This window comes from Dipodomys ordii, unplaced genomic scaffold, assembly GCF_000151885.1.
Source record: "Dipodomys ordii isolate 6190 unplaced genomic scaffold, Dord_2.0 Scaffold83, whole genome shotgun sequence".
NCBI lineage: Eukaryota > Metazoa > Chordata > Mammalia > Rodentia > Heteromyidae > Dipodomys > Dipodomys ordii.
In genome coordinates, this window is record NW_012267299.1 from 2,634,610 (window position 1) to 2,657,554 (window position 22,945).

The following is a 22,945-nucleotide window of genomic DNA, read 5'->3' on the forward strand; positions in this document are numbered from 1 at the left end:
AAAAATACAACACACCACACCACATGAATCATTAAAATCTGGGTGGTTTGAGAGCAGCCTGGATAGAAGAGTTATGAGACTTCATCTCCAAAATTACCAGCAAAAAACAGGGCTGGAGGCATAGTTCAAATTATAGAGTGCCAGGTGAGCAAGCAAAGCCAAGCAAGCATGAACTGCTGCTTTCAAACCCTGGTGCTACAAAAATAAAAAGGATTACATATGGTAAAACTAAAACCATAGAGAACCCAGAGCAAAGATGATATGAAAATCAATAACAGTTTTTATTTTTAATAACTATAATTTTAAAAATTAACTGCATAAACTAGATAAGGAATATTTTAAGAGCCATTAAAGGAAACAATTTTCTCTAGAGACTTAATGTTTACAGTATTCTGTTAAGATCAATCATTTTAAAATGTTTTATTCTTGAAAGCAGTAAAATATCTACTGATCTTTTTAAACTTTGCAATATACCTAACTATGCAAAAAATCACAGTTCAAGGAAAGGTCATACACATTTAGTTTACACAATAAAGTAGGAAAATGTTGAAGATATTTATTTTTCAAATTATGTTTGGGGAAGTGTTTGCCTACACAGAACTTAAGGAACCATTTCAGGAGGCCGGGGTAGAGGATGGGACCTGTGATTGACAGATTGTGTAGAATCAACAAAAGATCAAGTAAATGTGCTCAGCACCACATAAACAGAAAAAGCCAGAAGTGGCACTATGGCTCAAGTGCTAGAGCGCTAGCCTTGAGCTGAAGAGCTGAGGGACAGTGCCCAGGCCCCAGAGTTCAGGCTCCAGGACCAGCAAAAAAAAAAAAAAAAGATCAAGTGATGTGTAAGTAACAAGGTTTTGGGTTTTTTAAGGGACTTGGAAAGCATGTGTGAACATTATTTTTAAAGAGTAATATCAAAGATATATATAAATATATATAATTACACAACATGAAAATTAATGAAGTAATAAGAGATAAAAATGGGACTGTGTCCCCATTTCGGAAAAAGAGGACAAAAAGAGGAGAAAAGAAACCTGGCACAAAATGCCATGATGAGTGTATGGGAACAGAGTGTGAGGATGGTTGGAGACGGGGTGAGATCAGAGACACTTGCGAGATCTGCAACACTTGCAGAAGTTGCTCTGGGGAAGTTTTGACTTCTGTATTTCTATGTGAACATTGGAAGCACAGTGCTTTTGAAATTCTTTTCAAGAACTAACACAGTGTTTGGGGGCCTAGAGAAGACATTTTAAGCCACAGTAACTTGAGTCAACTCTAATTTTCCTATAGAAATAGGGTAACAATGAAAGAGTTAGCATTTTGTTATCAACACACAAGTTCTCTGGGGAAGTAGCTTCCCACTGCATCATAAATAGCCTAATGAATCTGCAAAAAGGACCAGGGAATGACAATGTGTGTGTTCTAGGGCTCTGGGGTACATGACATTTGAGAGAAGATCAGAAATAACTGAGGGAGGGAAGCCAGAAATGATCTAGGGGAAGAGCATTCCAGATAGGTGGAACTGCAGGAGCAAAGATCCTGAGGCACATGGGTCAGCAAGTTGTGAGAAAGGAACAGCGAAATATGAGTCAAAAGAAGGGCCAGAACAGGTCACATAAGATCAAAGGTTGGGGAAGGAATTCTCTGAAAGGATTTTGCCATACTTTTGGAAAGAGTTTCTCTGGCTCTTATGTGCAGAAAAAAAATCTCTAGTGGGAAAATGTAGAACCAGGAGGATGGTGGAGTTGTGGGGTAAAGTGGTTGCACTGTCCAGGTGACATACAATTCTAACCTGGGCCAGGGAAGCAACAAGGAGCAGAGCTGGAGAGAAAAGGATGAGTGATTCCAAGGTATTTGACCATAAAGTTCACTATTTATTTATTTTTGATAAGCATTTAGAAAACATTTCTTGGAAAGGAATTTTGGAAGACATCATTGTATGTAATTAAATGCCAAGGTTTCTTTCACTCTTGAAAGAGCTTGTATATTTTGTGCTGTGGTGCTAACAATGTAACATGTGAGCAAGTAAAGATACCTACAAGTTAATGAGAGAAAGTGAACTCCTTCCTCTTGAGGATATGGTCCACAGGGAGTTATGCTATCAGCCCTAGGACCAGGAGAGTGAGAGAAAGCATGGGGAATCTATGTTACTTTTGGTACTTCTGTGTCTAACAGTCATGTGTACAAAGGCTCTCAGTCGATGTTTGTGATGTCTTTTTTGTTTTTTATATTTCAATCTATGCTGCATTCTTGCTGTGTCCTTTAATAAGGAAGTCCTTACTTTCTCTTTTGCTTGGCCAGCTGCTTCTCTATCACAAATACTAGCATCCAAAAAATATCAGCATATAGGTCTTTTCACATTGTAGCCAATTATCTGTTTGTTGAATGATGAGACTAAGTGGGACATCCTTGGAGAGAAGGGCCATGCCTCTCACTTCTGGCTGGAATAGCCTATTCCCTGCTGGGGATGGATGTAAAATAGCTATACTGTGTCAGGTGGAGTGTGCAATGTTCACCCAAGGTGACCTTGGACACTAAGAATGGGATGAACCAAAACATGTCCCTGCTCTTAAAGAACTTGGACACTGCTGAGGTGCATGGGTGACCCCTGGATTCTCTGATGTCACTATCACTGGGGGGTTATCTCAGTTCATATGTGCTGTATAATATTCCATAGTGCACAGAGCAGGCTTTAAGCCAAGGAGTCCCTCCTGTCCCCACATCTAACTTATACTCAACTGCTGAGCTTGAAATTCTACCATTTATGCATTTCTTTTTCAACCAAGCAATGAAGAAAGGAATGCCTCCAAGAAGTACTTTTAAGTGATAAAAATAAATTTTATTTGAAAAGAAAAAACAAAACCGAGGGGAGGGCACCATGACTTCTTATGCTGTTTTTACTTGTACATAGACTTGTGCTTTCTTCCTCAAAGTTTCTCTCCCTCTCTCCCTTCCTCCCCCTCTCTCTTTCTCTCTCTTCCTCTCTCTCCTCTCTCTCTGTCTCTGTCTCTCTCTCGTGCGTGCACTCTCTCTCTCTCTCTTTCACACACACACACAAAGTCCCTGGCACAGTGAAAATCTGCCTAGATGTCTTTTCAGCACATAGAGATACTGTACACCAACAGATCCCTAGGCAGGGCTTGGAACCCTAAGTACCCCCAATGCCCCAGTTCTCTCACTTTTCAGACAGGGGGAGTCTTATACCACACAGCTGCTTGGTCCCTGAGCCACAGAGTGCTGGCTGGAAGAGTGGGGGGAATCATTCCAGGGAGGCTCTGGTGCCTTCTTTCTAGAAGCCACAAGCAAAGGAAATAATGAGTAGAGCACCCCAGGGGACAGTGCCCCCTAGGATTTGCCACCAGGCTCAGGAGCTGCTGAAGTAAACAAAGGCAGCTGCTTTTGTGGCTATCTCCAGGAACCCTGAAAAATGAAATGTTTACTAAGTAAAACTTGGACAAAGCAGGAGGAGAAAATATATCATTTCCAGACAGTAAAGGGGAGAAAAGTGGGAGGCCAAGGGGGCCCTGTTTCCTCCTCTTGTTGACATTCTGCAAGTGAACTGAGGTCCAGGAAAAAGTGTCTCTCTGTATTCAATTTAGTAGGAATGAAGCAGACTTACAGCTGGCTGTGCTTTTAAATTGCATCAAAATGCTGCAAATATGTTCATTACATTGCCCTGGATCCCCCCACACACCCCCCCCCCCAGGCAGGGCAGGCAGACAGACAGACATTCTTTTTAGACCTTTCCTTTGTAGGCTGAACTTCAGGGTGTGGAGCTCAGCAGTGAACCCCCTGCGAGCTGATCTGCCTTTCCTTAGCATTGTAACTCCCAGACTCCCAGCCATGCTACCAGACTGGGGGAGGGTACTACCATACTACTTGCAATGACTAACCGACAGTTGGTCCTTTCCCCAAAGGAACTCCTCAGCATTATCACTGCTGGGCAATAATTCTATGGATAAGTGACACTCTTCTTTAATTCCAAATAAATTGGCTTTCTTAGGGTAGGTACTATATGCTGAAATTTCCCTTTGATGTCATTTGTTACTGCAATGCTGCTGTTTCTTACTTTGCACTAATGTCACCAAGCTAGTAAGAGGCAAAAGCTAGAACTCACAAACAAGATCACTGTTTATGTCTTATAATGTAGGTCATTTTGATGTGTCTGGGACACCTGTTTACTCAAAGGATGGCGTGGTGTTTTCATGTAGGGTTTGGAACATGCATCATTCCAGTGAGAATGAAAAGTGGGAATAGTTTAAATAATTGTTCAAAAAAGAATGTTTGGCTGGCCCCACAGCTGACTTTTACACACCCAAGATATACAGTCTAATAGATCAATAGTGCCCATTTCTTTGTCCGCTACTTCCAATAGGTGAGCAAAAGAAACAGAAACTAGTGTTATTTCATCATAGCTCTGAGGAGAGCCTAGGTAGATGAGAGGTGAAAATAGGTAGGTGGTTACAGGCATTTGTTCCACATACAAGGTACAGCTGAGAGTTGGGTGTTTCTCTTTAATTTTGCTGTTTGTAAATAGGATCTTTTCCTCCAACTGTTCTCTTCCTTCCTAAAACCTGTCATTAACCACACTAAGTACAAGGTGCCCTGACTTTGAAGCTGTCAGTTCATTACAAGATGATTACCTTCAGAATCAACATGATAACAAGTGTGAAAGAGCAGAGCTAATAAGATGTAGAAAATGAATAGGCAATGATTGCCCAGGTTTGACAAGTAGGACTCTAAAGGAAACCCATGCTTTGATCTCCAAACTAAATCCGTCTAGCTCTTGTGACTTTCTGCTACAGTTTAGTCATCCTTTCCTCCCAAGGGTTTGTGTGCAGGAAGCTTAGTCTCCAGCATGTGTGGAGAATCTGGAAGAGGTAAGTCTAGTGGAAGTTATTAGGTCATGTTGCTCTCATGGAGTGATTTTCTTCCATGAGAATGGGTTATTATATAAAGAACAAGACTTCTCTAGTCCCTTGCTTCTTGTCTTCCTACATAATCTCTTCTGCATGCAGCCCTTTCCCTTCCTCTTTGTCTGCGAAAATATGATGCAGCCATGGGGTCCTCACCAGAAGTTGAGCAGAGGGATTATCTGTACTTGGGCTTCCAACAGTCAAAACTATGAGCTATATAAACTCTATTTAGTGCCCACCTTCAGGTATTTTGTCATAGCAATGAAAAATCAACTAATGTACTCCTCTTCCCTAAAATAATCTTAGAATAAAACACAAGGAACCTTCCATGGCTTTAGTTTGACTGCAGATTACATGATGAATTCTCATTATCAAAAATTCTTGGGCCATCTTTCTGTGTTGACTTACAGTTTTCTTGTGATATATTCAGATGATCATTAAGTACACATTTGTATTTTATACTGGGTATGCAAAGAAAAGAAGTGACCATTAGATATGTCAATATTTTCCAAGTTCCCAAAACTTAGGAACTTGGAAAATTAATGATGAGTGAGAATGATGTTTTAAATTTTATGTTATCTAGGTATAAGGATAGATATTAGCTCATTTGAGCCACAGGAAGACACAGCTTGGTATACAAGTGAGGTATAAGTTATTATATATAAAGTCAGCTTGAATTTAAGGAGCCAAGACATGGGGTCTCTGAATGGGGGAAACCACACAATGGTCGTGGAAGCCCGCAGAATTTAGGATGTAAGACAATAGCTTAGTGGCATGGCAATAGGATAAACTAAGAAAATGTGTGTGTGTGTGTGTGTGTGTGTGTGTAGATTAAGCCCTAGTGGTCTTACAAGACAGGGTTGATGGGCTGGGAAGGTGGCTCAGTGGTAAGATCACTTGCCTTGCATGCTTGAGGCCCTGGGTTTGATTCCCAGCACCACATAAGCAAAAAGAAAAAAGCCAGGAGTGGCGCTGTGGCTCAAGTGGTAGAGCGCTAGCCTTGAGCTGAAGAGCTGAGGGACAACGCTCAGGTCCAGAGTTCAGGCCCCATGATCGGACCCCCCCCCAAAAAAAAGACAGGGTTGATAAAGTATATCCCATTGGATTAACCTGTTCCCCTGGTCTGGGGATGGTCTCTGAAGGTACAGACATCCATGAACAAGCCATATGTTCTAATTCAATGACTGTCAAGTGCAAAATCATCTGATGCACTCTATCAGTCTCCTACCAGTACAACTGTTATACAAGGGGGAAATAATCATTGTCAGTTTGGGGTGCCTTTATTGGTCTCTGTTACCATTTGTAAGAAGCAAATCCATAAAGTCAGGAGGACACCATAATTTGACAAATAGAGGTATGGTTTAATGGCATTGGATAATGATCTGCTTGCTTGCTTTTTTTTTTCAAGGTCCAATAGGGTTAATTCTAATATTGAGGATTTGCTTCTGTAGTGTGTGTGTGTGTGTGTGTGTGTGTGTGTGTGTGTGTGTGTGTGTGTGTGCATCAGTATGCATGTGTTGTGATAAAGATTAGTTTTTTCTATCAGAGTATAATAGCATTTTGGAAGTAAGTGTGTTGGGTGCACTTATGAAGGTATAAAATGCTTTGTTTCATTCTCAGGGAATTCCATATAACATTGCCTATGTACAGAAGTCCTCAACACAGAGCAATAATAATGATAACAACACCAACAATTCAGAACCCTAGCTACTTCAGGAGCTGATCACACTTGCACAGAGAACCTGCCAAGGCTGCACAGGGTGCAGGGGAGGCAGATCCTGCGTCTGTGTGTGAGGCGGGAAAAAGAGACCAAGACAGGGATGGTAGAAGAGACATGGGGATAATAATACACCTCTCCTCTGGCTCTTCTCTTGCAGTTCTGAACCCTGAGTTGATGACGCTATTGGGGCTGAGCCGCTGAACATCGCTGCAAACAGTTCTGGTCTTCTGATTGGCCACAGTGGAGATAAGATGGAAGACTCTTACAAGGATAGGACTTCCCTGGTGAAGGGCGCCAAGGACATTGCCAGAGAGGTGAAGAAGCAAACAGTGAAGAAGGTGAACCAAGCAGTGGATCGAGCCCAGGATGAGTACACCCAGAGATCCTATAGTCGGTTCCAGGATGAAGATGAGGACGATGACTATTACCCCCCTGGAGAAACCTATGATGGGGAGGCCAACGACGATGAAGGCTCCAGCGAAGCTACTGAGGGCCACGATGAAGAGGATGAGATCTACGAAGGGGAGTACCAGGGAATCCCCAGCACGAACCAAGGGAAAGACAGCATCGTTTCGGTAGTGCAGCCCAAGCGGGAGGAGTACAAGGACCGCCGCGAGCTGGAGTCAGAGAGGAGAGCTGACGAGGAGGAGCTGGCCCAGCAGTACGAGCTGATCATCCAAGAGTGTGGCCACGGCCGTTTCCAGTGGGCCCTCTTCTTTGTCCTCGGTATGGCTCTCATGGCAGATGGCGTGGAGGTGTTTGTCGTTGGCTTCGTGTTACCCAGCGCTGAGACAGACCTGTGCATACCCAATTCAGGATCTGGATGGCTGGGTGAGTTGTGTAACTGAAAAAAGTTTCTAGATGGTCGAGTTGTTGAGCAATGGTGTCATGGACAATAACATTGCCTTTTCTTCCAACTTAATTTTTTGTTGTTGTCGGTCGTGGGGCTTGATCCCTGGGCCTGGGCACTGTCCCCGAGCTCTTCAGCTCAAGGCGAGTGCTCTATCACTAGAGCACCACTTCCAGTTTTCTGGTGGTTAATTGGAGGTAAGAGTTTCACCACTTTTCCATCCCCGGGCTGGCTTTGAACCGCTATCCTCAGATCTCAGCCTCCTGAGTAGCTAGGATGACAGGTGAGAGCCACCTGTGCTCAGCTTCAACTTCAATTTTTATTAGGAAAAAAATCTTAAAAGATACAAAAAGTAAATAATTGTACAGTGCACGGCTTCAACTTCAATTTTTATTAGGAAAAAATCTTAAAAGATACAAAAAGTAAATAATTGTACAATTGACACCTATATATAAACTATATCTATATTCTGTCATTTTTATCTCTTACATATTCATCAATACAGCTGATTTTTATGCACTTTAAAGTAATTTGGAAGCCTGGCACCAGTGGCTCACGCCTGTAATCCTAGCTACTGAGGAGGCTGAGATCTGAGGATCACCGTTCAAAGCCAGCAGGGGCAGAAAAGTCCATGAGACTCTGATCTCTAGTTAATCACTAGAAAACCAGAAATGGTGCTGTGGCTTAAGCGGTAAAGTGCTTGCCTTGAACTGAAGAGCTCAAGGACAGCACCCAGGCGCACAGTTCAAGCCCCATGACCAACAACAACAACAACAAAAAGTAATTTGGAGCAATCTATTTTGTTATATTATTAGTAAGTCATATGACTTAATGATTGAGATACATTCTGGGGATTACATCAGTACATGATTGCTGTAGGCTGGCATCATGGAATGGTTCTAAACAAAGATGACTAGGGAATCACTAGGCAATAGGTTCTCACGGGACCGCCGCTGTATATGTGGCCTGTCCAAAATATGATCACGTGGTACACTGGTATTCAACATGACTAGACTTGCATTGGTTTCTTCTTTATTAACTTCCAAGCTGTCTGCTCCTGAAAGTTACTTGACAACTTTCTAAATGCAGAGATTAATTCTCTTTGATTCTAACAAATGTCACTTAATTTTTTATATAATGCTGCAATTTAAATGTTTCTCTACTAGTATTTTTTCCCTACAATCTATGTAAATGTCTGCTTACTTTTTTCACTTAGCCTTATCCTTAAAATATTCTCTGGATGACCTAAAAATACTTTCCTCAAGATTCGTACCTTCGTGTTGAAGCTGGAAAAAGTCCATCTTATCATAGGATATAAAATCAATTTCAGATTTATTAATATCTAAATTATATACATTTAAAAATACTATGCCCTCCCTGTAAAATATCTAGACAGTAGATTAAATTTTTAAATTAAAATTTCCATGTATCTAAGATTCTCATTCATAAAAAAGTGTCATTAGCATTCCAAATTTGTGCAAAGAGAGAAGGCAAAGAAACATGTACATAGAGGAATATCCCCATTAAGACCTCACTTCAAAAAAAAATCAGGAGAGATTTCAAACCCTTTTACAAATTTCCCTCCATGAATACGTCTATGTGTATAAAAAATGACACTAAGAAATTTTATGTATAACTAGGCTTGTTATTTCCTAACTTTTCTCTTTAACAACATAAAACAGATGGTCCAGAAGAGATGTGTCTTTTTTTTTCCTTTAATAACTTTTTTCTTTAGTATGATTCTCCTCTAGTATTTGTTTCTTTATGTTTAACCGGGGGGCAGGGGGACAAACATGGATCTATAAAAGCAGACTGAAAAGTCCAGTGGGAGTCAGGTGGGGAGGGGCATAATATGCATTTTTGTTGACCCATTTGTGTGCTCAGACATCAAAATATAGACCTCAGCATATTTTTGAAGAGAAACTGTGGTCACTCATCAAATTGATCAGCCTAGCAGATCCGTTTGGTTCCTATCCCTGTATTTGGTTTCTGTTTATTTGCTTTTCCCTTTAGTGAGCGAGTTTATCAGGGTTAGCCTGGATATCAACATTTTTTTCAATATTTTGCTAAAGGAATATATCAACTGAATGTTTCCTGAAGATAGACCTTAGAAATTCATCCACATAGATATTTAATCATTGCAGGCTTAAATGGATGCCAGCTCTACATTAAAACATTATGGAAACACTGGCCCTCATGCCTTTATCTCCTGGATGCGGAATAGAAACATAGCACACTGGGTTCTCTTATCAGTCTACCTGCCAAGCTCAGCACCCTGATGACGTGACACCCACAGGTGGCATTCAGAAGTATAGATAACACAGCAGGGCAATAGAAACCCAGACTTTTTCATCTGTCCATAAATGTCACCTGCTTTAGTGCATTAAAAATGTGTCCCCAGGAATGTGTGGCTTCATTTGATGGTTTGAGTCTCCCAACAGAAGCATTTTAATGGTTTCATATCCATGCCTTTCAGACTTGCATTTCAATTATTTTTGCCATTGTAATTTTGTTCGTAATTGCATTCTAACAGAGTATCTTTAGGCAAGCATTTAAGTTGTTTTGCCATTTTCATTTCATCAGCTAATAACTTTGTAATGTAATTACCACACCAAGTCACAGCAATGGGATCAAAAAGCAAAAAGGAAAGATGCATGACCCGTGTTTGGTGGCATTTTGCGGAAATAGGTTTTCAAAATAGTTTGTCATTTGCTACTGAGAATTGAGTCGTTTTCCTCAAGGAAAACCAGGAATAAAAATATGACCCAATTTATGTTTTAATTATTGAGGAGATTGATCTTCTTTTTGTGTTTGCCAGGCGATTGACGTCAAGGTAGCTAGGGCATATAATGTGTGCAGGTGTCTGAGTTGATGGCCTGGGTGGTTAGATAACATTGTTAATTGGGCTGGAAGAAGTGAGAGTAAATATTTAATTATCTAATGAGCTGCTCTTTGGGGGAAATAACTGCTGTCACTTTAAGATAATCCATTCTTTGTTGCCAAAGTCTATTTATTAAGCATTTACAGTGTGTTCAGCACAGTATTAGCATAAGACCTAATAAAACAATGAGAAGAGGCAAGATTTCTTTGTCCTAGGAAGTTATAGTTTAGTGTAGAGAAATCACATATGTGTGTCCATTACCAGAATAAGGAAGCAAGTTATCTGTAGCTAAAACAAGAACTTCAAGCAGGGCAAGCTCATTAGGGATAAGATCCTGGCTGAGGCAGTAGGGAGAAGGACCAGATGTGGAAATGATTCCAGAAATTGTCAGCAAGATTTGGTCAGCTAAAGGGCAGTGCCCAGGTGCTAAGTTCAAGCCCCAGTGGTACGGGCACCAAAAAGAAGAAGAGCAGAAGAAGAAGAAGAGGAGGAGGAGGAGGGGGAAGAGGAGGAGGGGAAAGAGGAGGAGGAGGAGGAGGAGGAGGAAGAGGAGGAGGAGGAGGGAAAAGATCTATGAGCCAGGTGCTAGTAGCTTATACCTGTAATCCTAGCCACTCAGGAGGCTGAGATCTGAGGATTGTGGTTCGAAGCCAACCCAGGTGGGAAAACCTGTGAGACTTGTATCTCCAGTTAACCACAGAAAACCAGAAGTGTAACTGTGGTTCAAAGTGGTAGAGCTCTAGCCTTGAGCAGAAAAGCTCAGGGACAGTGCCCAGGCCCTGAATTCAAGCCCCACAACTGACAAAAAAAAAATCTATGTACTGAGGGATATAGAAACAGGTCTGGATTCTCAGCCCATGGTAGCAGGGCAGGGTTCTCTCATAAATCAGGCATCTTCCCTCCACTGTTGAGTAGGTGCTGGTGGGTGCACTCTGTGGGAACACAACTGACCTGGCTCCTGCTCTCTGGCTGGTGAGGGGGTGACAGTGGGTTCTGAGCAAGAAGGACATGTGAACATTTCAGGCTCAGCCCTACCCCGATTCTGGCCTATGACAGCAGATAAAGCTCTCTGGATGCTCACCTTCCTCTCCTCCAGTGGAGGACCTGGTGAGGGGCTTATTAGGGGACCCTGCTCTGGTCTCTTTCCCTTTTCATCAGAACAGGCTCAAATTCATCTCTGACAGAATACAATTTGTGTGACTGAAAGATCTATGACCTAACAACCTTTTAGGCCTCTTAACTGGAACATGGGTGGGTTCACCTGCCACAATGGTTTGAATGCAGTATTCATAGACATGTTAGGGGGCACTATAAGGAAGACTGAGACGATTAAGGTTCAGAGTTTATCTTGCCAGAGGAGTTGTGATGCTGCCCAGCTCGTGGTAACTTCAGTGATATAGACAGACATGTCATCTTAGAAACCATTAGGAGACCTGGAGAGTTTTCATCACTTGCCTGGTCGATGCTAGCTACTGGCTGAACCCAGCTATACCACACACATTGTAGCTCTTAATTCCATTGTCTTTCCAAGTTCTCTTGATTAAGCTGTCCTTTGAAAGAATATTCTCAATTCCTAATGAAATGACATCACTTTGGTATCTCAAGCTATAACCTAGAAATTCTGGGTTTGTTTGTGAATTTCAACAGTGTAATTGCATACTGAGCTTAAACATTGTTCTCCCCTTTCAAAAACCTTAATGGAATGTAGAACTTGCTTTTGGTATTTATAGGATGTTCTTAGAGGTAACAATCACAAATGAAGAATTTGATTACCTCAGAGAATTAACCTATAAATTCAGCCCACAGTGCAAAATCATCTTAAAGAGACAGAGTAGCAGCCAGGCACTGGTGGCTCATGCCTATAATCCTCGCTACTCAGTAGGCTGAGATCTGAGGATCACAGTTCAAAACCAGCCTGAGCAGGGAAGTTCATGAGATTTTGATCTGTAATTCATTACCAAAAACCCAGATATTGGGCTATAGCTCAAGTAGTAGACCACCAGCCTTGAGTGAAAAAGCTAAGAAACAGCACCCAGATTCTGAAAAAAATTAAAGAGAGGGCATGCATGCCCCATGCGGAAAAGTCTTGGTTTGTCTGTCATGTTCACTACAGTATCTGCTCTGCTCCTATCAGTGCCTGGCACATAATATCTCAAAAAATATGTGCCAAATACATGAATGGTGGTCTTGGGGAGACTTTACCGGAGGGAGAACATGTGTAGAGCAGGAATGTACCATTTTGAATAAGAACTCATTAGAATTGGAGGGATGTAAATGTGTAGACCACTTCTCAGTACAGCTCAGCATTGAGTGCTCTCTTCTAAGGATTTTCCCTACCAGATTTCACGGAGGGATGGAGAGAGGGAGAAGGGAAGAAAATTACCAAAGGTGCCATAGCCAACATGGGTTTATTGTTCATCAGTCTTTTGCTTTTTTTAATCTTTTTTTTTTTTTTTTGCCAGTACAGAGGTTTGAAATCAGAACCTTGATCTGGCTTAGATTGTTTCTCAGCTGGTGTTCTATCATTTGATCCACACCTCTGGATCTACTTTTCTCAGTCATTGTTGTTGGTTGTTTTGGAGGAAAGGGGGTCTCATAAACTTTTCTACCCAGGCTGGTTTTGAACCTCGACTCTCCAGACCTCTGCCTCCTGAGTATCTAGGATTACATATTTGAATCACCAGTGCCTGGCTTCCATTAGTCTTGGTTGACTACTGATAATCTGTTTCTGAAAGACAGATATGGTTTTGGTGTGCTGACATCCCTGATTTCTCAGCAATTTAAGTGTTGGATCTAGCCCAGAAGCAGGACCAGAATGTCGCCTGTATTTTGGGCCACAACTTGCAAAGTCATTTGAGTTTCTTCTGTCTGCTATAAGTCCTGGTTTTCTTTTACAATATCAACTATATTAACCAGAGCTGATGGATACATTGGGCAAAAACAGTGGTAGACCAAGAACAGAAAAGCATTATGAAGTCTATATTTGTACCTATAATTGGAATTTCATTTGACAGCTTTTTAAGATTTTTAGTAGCTTTTGAAATTTTTCTTAAAAATGTTCCTAATTCTTCAATAAATGCAGATGTTTTTGTAAATTTAGGCTGGCTTGTTGGATAGTGGACCAGTGGTTTGCATTCTACTGAACACTTTCCTATCAACTGCATGGAGCAGATGGGTATTCCTGTAGCTTCCATCAATAGCTACAGTAGTCACTCACCAAAACGTGTTCAGCATGTACTGTGTGACAAGCATATTTAGGCTCTAGGGACATGATGGTGAAGAAAATAGAAAGATCTCTCTGGGAAGACTTTTCTTTCTATAGTTTTTCTCTTGGATACTAGAGTTCCCTCTCCTCTCCTATTTGCCACTGACAGGGAAGAGTTTCCTTGGGAGTCAACCTGAACCTTCACACCTCAACGTCTCTATGCATCCTTCTACATATCCCTCTATTCCTTTAGGTATTAGTGAAAGAAGAAATATCCTATTGGGGTCCTAGCTGCTTTCTCCGGAGAGAGCTGTGTCTGGTTTTCTGGAAATAACCAGCTCCAAATTTCTGCGATCCCCCTGCCTTCATCTATGAGTTGAGTGTCCCGTCCACTAGACTGCATGCAGACTGTAGTGCTCAGCACACTATGCCCAGAATCATCTATGAGTTGAGTGTCCCATCCACTAGACTGCATGCAGACTGTAGTGCTCAGCACACTATGCCCAGAATCATCTATGAGTTGGGTGTCCCATCCACTAGACTGCATGCGGACTGTAGTGCTCAGCACACAGTGCCCAGAATCACGGTTGTTAGAGGATAAAGTCCCTGCCCTGTGTTGCTAGAAAAGCCAGCATGTTCAAGCTGGCCACAAAGAGTAGCTATACAGGGATTTTGGTTTTTCCTTTCAATTTTATTTATTTATTTTTTTTGTCGGTCATGGGGCCTGAATTCTGGGTACTGGCGCTGTCCCTCAGCAATTCACCTCAAGGCTAGTGCTCTACCACTTGAGCCACAGTGCCACTTCCAGCTTTTTTTGCTTATGTGGTACTGAGGTACATGCCTCATGCATGCAAGGCAAGCACTTGACCACTGAGCCACCTTCCCAGCCCTTTATTCCATTAAAAAAAAAACATTTGCCATCTGATGGAGCTTTGGTCTCTGTTGTGAAAATGTCCTCTGGCTCTCTTTAAGAGCCTCTTGGATGTCACATTGATCCTAATGAGAATTAAAATGTTACTGACTCATCCTATCCACCAACACTAGCAAAATCTTATTTGGATTCATTATTGCCAAATTGCAAAGGAAGACAAAACAATTTATTTTGCTCCTATGCCTTATTTCTCCTAATCTTTTGCATTTTCCTAAGAGGAGAGGGGTCAGGTATGGTAGCACACAACCCTCATCCCAGCTATATGGAAAGAATAAATAGTAGGATTGTGGTCCATGCTAGAGGGACCTTATTTGAAAAGTAATAAAGGAAAAAGGATTGAGGATTTGGTCCAAGTCCCTACCAAGTGTAAGGATACCATAGTGCCCCCAGCAGAGAGGAATCACATATCAATGGAGTTGAGCCACATAGCTTGAAGACTCCTCCCTGCAAAAGGAGTCATTTCCACAGGACAAGAGGGGAGCAGAAGCTTGCTAAGAGGCGGCATTCTGGTACTGGGAGAGCCTCATGCTGAATGGCCTTCTACCATCCTGGGAGTCACTGGGTGTGACCACCGTAGCCAGGCTCCAAACCCAAAGGCTATTTTCTTCACTCTTGCATCCTGAATCCCTGTATCCCTAGATCCCAGGCTCTTCCCGGATGAGGATTCCGATTGCGCTGCAGTACTTGCTTTATAAAACCTTACTAAGCCTGGTCTCTCCACAAGTCACTGGAGAACTCCCGGATGTGTCGTCAACTGAGAGAATTTGTTCCTGTGGCTTACATAAGGCATTCTGAATTGTTAATCATCCAATAACCAGATCACATCAAATAGAAATAATTCAGACCTGTAACTTGATTTTCAGATACCAATATGTAATCACACCCTGTCATAGGAACTCTCACGTAACAGTAAGAGCCTTGGCAGGACCTGAGCATCCCCCAGAATGCTTCAGAGAGTGGGAAGCTGCTCAGTTACACTCATCCTGAAGAATTAGTCTCATAAATCACTTTAGTGAGTATTCCTAACACACATACTTACAAGCTGGCATTCTCATCTTATTCTTAGAAATTTCTTTGGGGCTTTTAAGACTGTTGAAAGAAAAGTCTAAGAGGCCCCTGGGTATACTTCTTATCTTCAATTTCAAAACCAGACCTTTAATTGACTAGAAAAGGAGGAGGAAACAGTGAGTTCTTTCCATTTACAAAGGATTCAGTGTAAGGGAATTTGGTTACAGGAACAATGTACAGATCTTTCAATTATTCTTATATCTCTCAGCTTTGATTCTAGTTAATGTACTTATAAGCAGAGAAGTAGAGCTCTGCTCACTTAACATCTTGACATTCTTTCACCAAAAATGTTTTTAGAGAGTTAATACATTCAGTTGTGAGCCTTAGCATTTGAATATATCCAGTTCTTTGCTTATTATATGAAAATAATGCTCCAATTAATATTATTAAAAGGACTCTTGGAGGGTATACTCTTTTTTTAATGGAATTGAAATTGATATTAGCAAATGAAAACTATTTTAGTTCTTTTTTCAAGATTATTAATGAAAATAGCATTAAAGAAGAAAAGAATACATTATGAAATATGGATTAGATGTCAGAAATGCTAAGCCATTTAGGGCTGGCTGTGTAGCTTAGTGATAAGTACGTGCTGACATGGCTGAGATCCTGGATTCAACCCAGAGTACCAGCCCCCAAAATAGTTAAAATGGTAAGTTTTAGATTCCACAAATTTTAACACATATGAGAGAAAAGAGAGGGGGAAATTGGAAGAGAAGAGAAAGAGGAAAAATAAATAGAAAAGAAAAGAAGAAAAAAAGAAGTAAGTCCTTTTGTAGGTGATTGGGCTCTAGTAGTACTTCTCTATGATGGAATCGCTCATTTCCTGTGTTTGAGGAGATGGTAGACTGATGATGTGTTTACACAGATAAAAATGGACTATGAGCATCTTTTCCTACCCTTTGTTCAGAGTTAACATGACTCAGGGTCTAAATAGATCCAGTTCCTTGTCAGTGGTAGCTGCTCTTGAGGCTCTAGGATTCCAGTGTAATACAGGTCTTACTTTGTTTCTCCTGGTTGAGCTGTTGACTTCTTGTTGAGCTTCCTGGAAGTAGAAAGTGGGATTTGAGAATAAATGAATTATACTACTTGAAAACTAGAAGGTACAACCCTATAACATTTGTAAGTAAATTTTAGTTCACTTGGAGTCAGATAAATAATCAATTAGATTCTTTACTTCACTGATGTAAACTTTTGCTCAGTGAGATGTTTGTCAGGTAAATTAAGCCTACCTCTGCCACAGCCAAAGCTGTTCTTGTGTGAGCTGATTTTTAAATGGAAATCAAAAGTATCTTATATACTTTTAAATTTATCATATCTAATTTATCATAACTAATTTATGATCAGTCAGGCTATTCCTTTTTTACTCTTTACATTTCTCTCCTACATTACTTTTTGCAATGCTCTTATTGCTGCCATTTGAACTGCACCTAACTCTTTTCTAGATGTCTTGGTGCTTTGGTGGAAAAAGCTAAATGCCTTGCTCCTAAAGAGTTACAGGTTAAATCAGAGAAAATAGCTATTGAATAATTACTGAACTCCACTCTGTGTGGGGTGGGGGTTATTATACTATACTATATATCTGGCAGAGTAGTCTAGACATTGAAAAGTTGGATTTTGTTAGCTCCTGTTTATCTTTTTCCTCCAATTGTAAATAGCTCTCTGTAAATAAAGCTATAGTGCTCAAATCTACACTCATGAGAAGAGTCAAGTAATAAACTTAAATTGTTTTTATGGGGAAGGACAGGGTATAGAAAGTGGTTTAAGGATTTATAATTAATATAAATATAGATTTAAGGCCTTGACACTTAAACTCCCTTATACTTACCATGCCTTTTCCATTCATCCTCTGAACTCTGCCCTAAGGAGTCTTTGTGATGGAGACTCTTGTCCCTACAATGTGGCTCTGTGGGGAGGGCTCTGGAAGCCTAGCGTCAGATTATGTCCATGGCTAGTTAGTATATAGGCTCATGTAAGTGCTACATAAGCTGGTCTTCTTTATTTTTTCACTTTCATCTACTACCCATCCCTCTCCCAGATAGTCCAAGGGCAGGGCTGGTTAGGATTGCCAGATAAAATACAAGATTACAATTAAATTAGGGTGAGAAAAGAAATGAGAGAATTGTGCAGTGGCCAGTGTCTAGTACTTGTGCATTATGCAACTCTCAGAAATTTCAGAAATTCCAGATCTGGATCAGTATTTCCAAGACATACATGTGCAGACATGGGACCTGAGGATGTTATTCATGTGTAGGGTTGGGCACTGCTGACCTGGAGTGGAGCCTGACACTTTTCATGCTCACAGGCTCCCAAGGGGGCTGAGGTTGCAGGTTGTAAGCTTCACTTTGTACCCTTCTGCTCTAGCACTTTGGGCCTTGTAACCCCAAAGCAGCAGCATCTCAACAAGTGTCCTAGTGAGAGTTATAAGTAATATTGTGATCTTAAACAATTGGATATAGACAAAATGTATTTTCATTCAACAACCTACACTATCGTTTATGTGGAACAGGTGAGTTATGAGTCTTTTTTTTCATCCCTTCCCATCCTCCCCCCCCCCCCCCAATCCTCCCTGCCCCCGCCACACCCCGCACCAAAGTTGTAAAGTTCGTTTTCAATGTAACGAGTTGTACATCTCATTGTTGCAATGGGTCCACCTGTGTCATTTTGAGGAAATTTTTTTCCAAAGTAAACATCAACAATAAAGGTATGCATGTTTTTCTCTACTAAATGGATATTGACTCTTTTATGCTGCTCTATCTCATCCACCATGGGAGGATTTCAGTATCACCACACCACGTTTACAGCTACAAATCCAAGCGTGGACTGTGGTCAGGCAGAGCACAGTGTGGTTCTCTCAGTGGGAGTAGTTTCTTTGTGCCAGAATGGTTAAGATGGAATTTTAATGTGTCTCTTTCAGTGTGTTTCCCTTCTAGCCATGTGAGATGAAATAGCTTTTCTCTGAGTAGCTTAGTTTTCTCTGCAGAATCTAATTGGATCTGAAATATCAAAAGTATAATGTACCCAAAGAGCTGGTTGAAAACAGAGTTGATCAAACTATTCACAGGGCTGAAGCCCTGCTGTAGGACTTAGTCTGGCATAAGCACACACACCCAAATGAAGGCAGATAGTATTGGAAGCAGATTATATAGGTGATTAATTATCTATGTATCTTTCTGATTCATATGTGTAAGATAACTAAAAGTGGTATGAGAGGTGCCTTCATGGAATCATCTTTCAAAATTCACTACTACTCACCCAAAGCAACACCTGACTATCCATTCATCCGCCACATTCTTACAAAGTCCCTGCAAGACAGTCATCTGTCATGTGACAATACAAAGATCAACCAGATACAACTTTGTACACAAGACACTTGTAATCCAAATGGTGCAGGAGCCAGAAGACAGAGATTCATTATTTCAGGAAGGAGAACACTAAAGAAGGGCCTGAGGACAGTGTGGTATTAGAGCCAAGCTTTGATTGTGGGTAGAATTTGGAAATGCAGAGATGGGGAAGGAGTCAGGGTGGTCCTGGAAGACGAACAGACTGAGCCAAGGCACAGATGCTTGAAAATCTTGAATTAAGTGTTATGGACATATTGCAATTCGATTTTCTTCAAGTGGAACATACCTAAAGGTGAGCATTGGAATGGAGGGCTGGGCCTGGCTGTACATGCGGAGCCTCAGGTGAATTAGTTCAGGTGTCAATGGGGAATGGCCACTGTGTAGGCAGAGGCCTGGTGTGGAGAGAAGTCTTAGTTGGAATGGATTAGAGAGGAGTGAGTCGCAAATGGAGAATCAGTTAAAATAAATGGAAAATAGTCCTGCCAGTAGGTGACAAGGTCCTGACCGTGGGAGAGGGGCTGAAGAGGAGAAGAGTAGTGTCAGTAAATCCCTGGAACTTAACAACGGATGAGCTGCGAGAGTATGGGGGGAATGTGCCAAGGCTGCTGAGGTCTCAAGCCCAGGTGATAAGCCTATGAATGGACAAGCAAGGGGAGCTCACATGCGGGAAGGGCAGTGAGGTTGGGTGCACTGCAGTATAAGGACAGGCACTGTGCGTATCACACAAGCTGCTGGGAACACACAGCGGAGCCTGTGAAAAGTGATGCTCAGTGAATTCTTGTGGTGGTTATGATTGTGGATCATGGGGCTTGAACTCAGGGACTGAGCACTATCCTTGGCCTTTTGTGTTCAAGGTTAGTACTCTACCACCTTGAGCCACAGCTCAAAGTATTTAGTGACTAAGATAAGAGTCTCATTGGCATTCTTGCCTAGGCTGGCTTCAAACCACAACCCTCAGATATCAGCCTACTAGAATTACAGGTGTGAGCCATCGGCGGCTGGCTTTCAGTGAAATTTTGTTTGACATAGCAACCAGGCTTCTCAGGAGACCAAGAAGAGGGTGTTATGCTTGGGGACTAGCCCTAAACATTTGAGAAATATTGGAATAGAGTGCAACAGAGCCTGCAGGAACATATGTCAAGTTGGAGGGGAAGATAGGACAGGGATCTTTAGCGGATGCTTTAGAGGCAAAAATTGTCAAATAAATGGTAGCCAACAGAAGAGCTATTTTAGAGAGTGGGAAGGATGGTTTCCAATGACCTGCTAAATTCAGTAAGAATGTATCATTTTTTAAGGAAAGGAAATAAATCTGTGTTTTAAAAAATGGTATAAGTGTCTTTGGTATATATTTGTTTTGGATAGAACTTTTACGAGTGTAATTAGTCCAGAGGCTAGAACCACTAAAAAATATGTTAGTTATTTTCTGCAAACAAAAATTTTCATATCAGCGGCCATTATCCGGCCCTTCCACATCCCGCGAGCCCATGATCATCTGTATCCACATAGGAGATACACATAGGAGAAGAATTGACAGAACCTGAGACCAGGGACAGCTGCTACTATCTCACTTCATTTAGTTTTTCAAATTGAAAGTGTTATCAGTTACAGGTAACTCTGGATTTAAGAATAAGTTACGCTTTGCTGACATGTTAACATTGAGGTTGTCAAATAAGTAATTACAAAAGCGGGCTGAAATTTCCCAGGGCAGATATACAGAAGGGGAAAACTGACAGGATCTTATATTACAGAAAATCATAGGGACTTTAAAATTAGCAAACAAGTTTAGCCAGCCCATTAGTTTCCTGGCATGCTATAACAAAGCCCCGCACGCAAGCTAGATGATACAACCAACGGAAGTTTGTTTCTCATAAGTATGGAGGACAGAAATGCCATGCCCAGGTGTTGAGAGTCCCTCTGAGTAGACACTTTCATTGTTTCTCCTGGCCTAAGTTTGTTGGCGTTTCTTTTGGAGTTTCTTGGTGTGGAGATCATTGTACTACCTCTGCCTCCATTGTCATGTGGCATTTTCACCCACTGGGATCCTCCTCCCTTTTTGTAATGACAGCAGTAATGTTTCACGATGAGCTTTTCTTAACAGATTCCATCGGCAATGTTGCACTGGGAATTAGAGCTTCAACTTTTTTTTGGAGGCGACTATTATTCAACTCATATTTTTTAAGATGCAAAAATTACCAAAAGTAATTGTCTATACACTATCATTCTAAAATGATATTAATAATTAATGTGATAGCATTAAAAAGAATAAAATACCTTGAAAAAATGTGCCAACAAGTCAAAACTTATTCTCTGAGAACTAATAAATTGCTGAGGGAAATTGAAGGCATAAATATATGGTAAGACGTGCTCATGGATTGAAGACAATATTGCCAAGCTAGAACTACTCCTGAAATTAATCTACAGACTCAATGTGATCACTGTGAAAATCCAGCTGGATACCTTACATAAATTAACATGCCAATTCTAAAATTTCATTTAAATTTTCAGCTCTAAAATTCATGGGGACTTTTGTTTTCAACAAACCTTTGTTACAACAACCTTGACAAAAATTAAAATATGAGGATCCCAAAATTTACATTAAAAAAGTACTAATCAAGACTATGGCATTAGATCAAAGTTAGACAGTGTAGATCTAAAATTGAGTTCTAGAAATAAAGACACATCTATGCCAACTATGACTTTCAACAGGTGCTAACTCTTTCTAGTGTGTCTTTTTGTTTTGTTCTGCTTTGTTTTTTGTTGTTGTTGTTGTTGGTCATGGGACTTAAACTCTGGGCCTAAGTGCTGTTCCTCAGCTCTTCAGCTCAAAGCTAGCATTCTACCACTTGAGCCACAGAACCACTTCCAGGTTGCTGGTGGTTTATTGGAGATCAGAGTCTCATGGACATTCCTGCCTGGGCTGGCTTTGAACCTCAATCCTCAGATCTCAGCCTCCTGAGTACCTAGGATTACAGACATGAGACATCAGCACCTAGCTTAGTGTGTCTTTTTGACAAATGACATTAGAAAAATTTGGATAACTGCAGGCAAAAGAATGAGGTTGGACCTTTATCTCCTACTGTAGACAAAGAATGAGTCAAAATGGATCAAAGACAAATATAAGAAGTGAAAGGATGGGAGGGGAAAAACAAAGGAGGAGGCAATAATGCTTGATAAGTAATGTACTTATTACCTTGCTCATGTAATTGTAACCCCTCTGTACAGTATTTTCACAATCAAAAACATTTTAAAAAAAGAAGTGAAACTAAAGAACTAGAACTCTCAGCAGAAAATGAAACCTTCATGACTTTTAATTTAGCAAAGTATTCTTAGATATAACATCAAAACACAAGCAACAAAAGTATAAATATATTTGGCTTTATAAAATTAAAACTTTCTGTACTTTAAAATATACCACTGAGAAAGTAGAAAGACAGCCAATACAATGGAGAAAAATCTGACAAAGGACTTGTATCTGAAATATAAAAACAATTCTTAGAAAACAATAATGGTGAATAGAAATGAGCAAAGGGCTGTGACAGACATATCTACAAAGATTTCTCATGACCCACAAAGCAGGCTAACAAAACATTACTCCTCAGGAAAATCAAATCTAAACATGTATCTTTTAATGTATACTCAGATAGCTACATCAAAAGTCAGAGAATAATAAGGACTGAAAAGGTTTTGGAGAAATCAGACCCCCATATACTGCTAGTGGGAATGTAAAATGCTGCTAAACCAGTTTAGAGAAAGGCTGTCCATTTCTTATACAATTAATCATAGAGCTATCATATAAGTCAATAATTCCATTTTAATTATATATCCAAGAGATATCAGATTAAAAAATCCATCCAAACACTATATAAATGTTTATAGCCACATTATTTGTATTGCCTAAAAGGTGGAAACAACAAAAAGTGTCCATGTGTGGGTAAATAGATAAACAAAACTTGGCATGACATCAGGACCAATGGAATAGAATTGAAAACCCAGAAATGAACCTACAGACCTATAGCCATCTAATCTTCGATAA

At 40.7% G+C, this 22,945-nt stretch overlaps 1 protein-coding gene across 1 annotated transcript in view; it reads left to right on the top strand.

Moving 5' to 3' along the window:
* Sv2c (synaptic vesicle glycoprotein 2C) overlaps positions 1-22,945 on the top strand; it is a 139,548-nt gene that overhangs the window by 23,373 nt on the left and 93,230 nt on the right. Inside the window, exon 3 of the mRNA XM_013025245.1 lies at positions 6,794-7,467. Within this exon, the coding sequence (XP_012880699.1) occupies positions 6,888-7,467 (580 nt within the window). The 5' untranslated portion in view covers positions 6,794-6,887. The remainder of the gene's footprint in view (positions 1-6,793; positions 7,468-22,945) is intronic.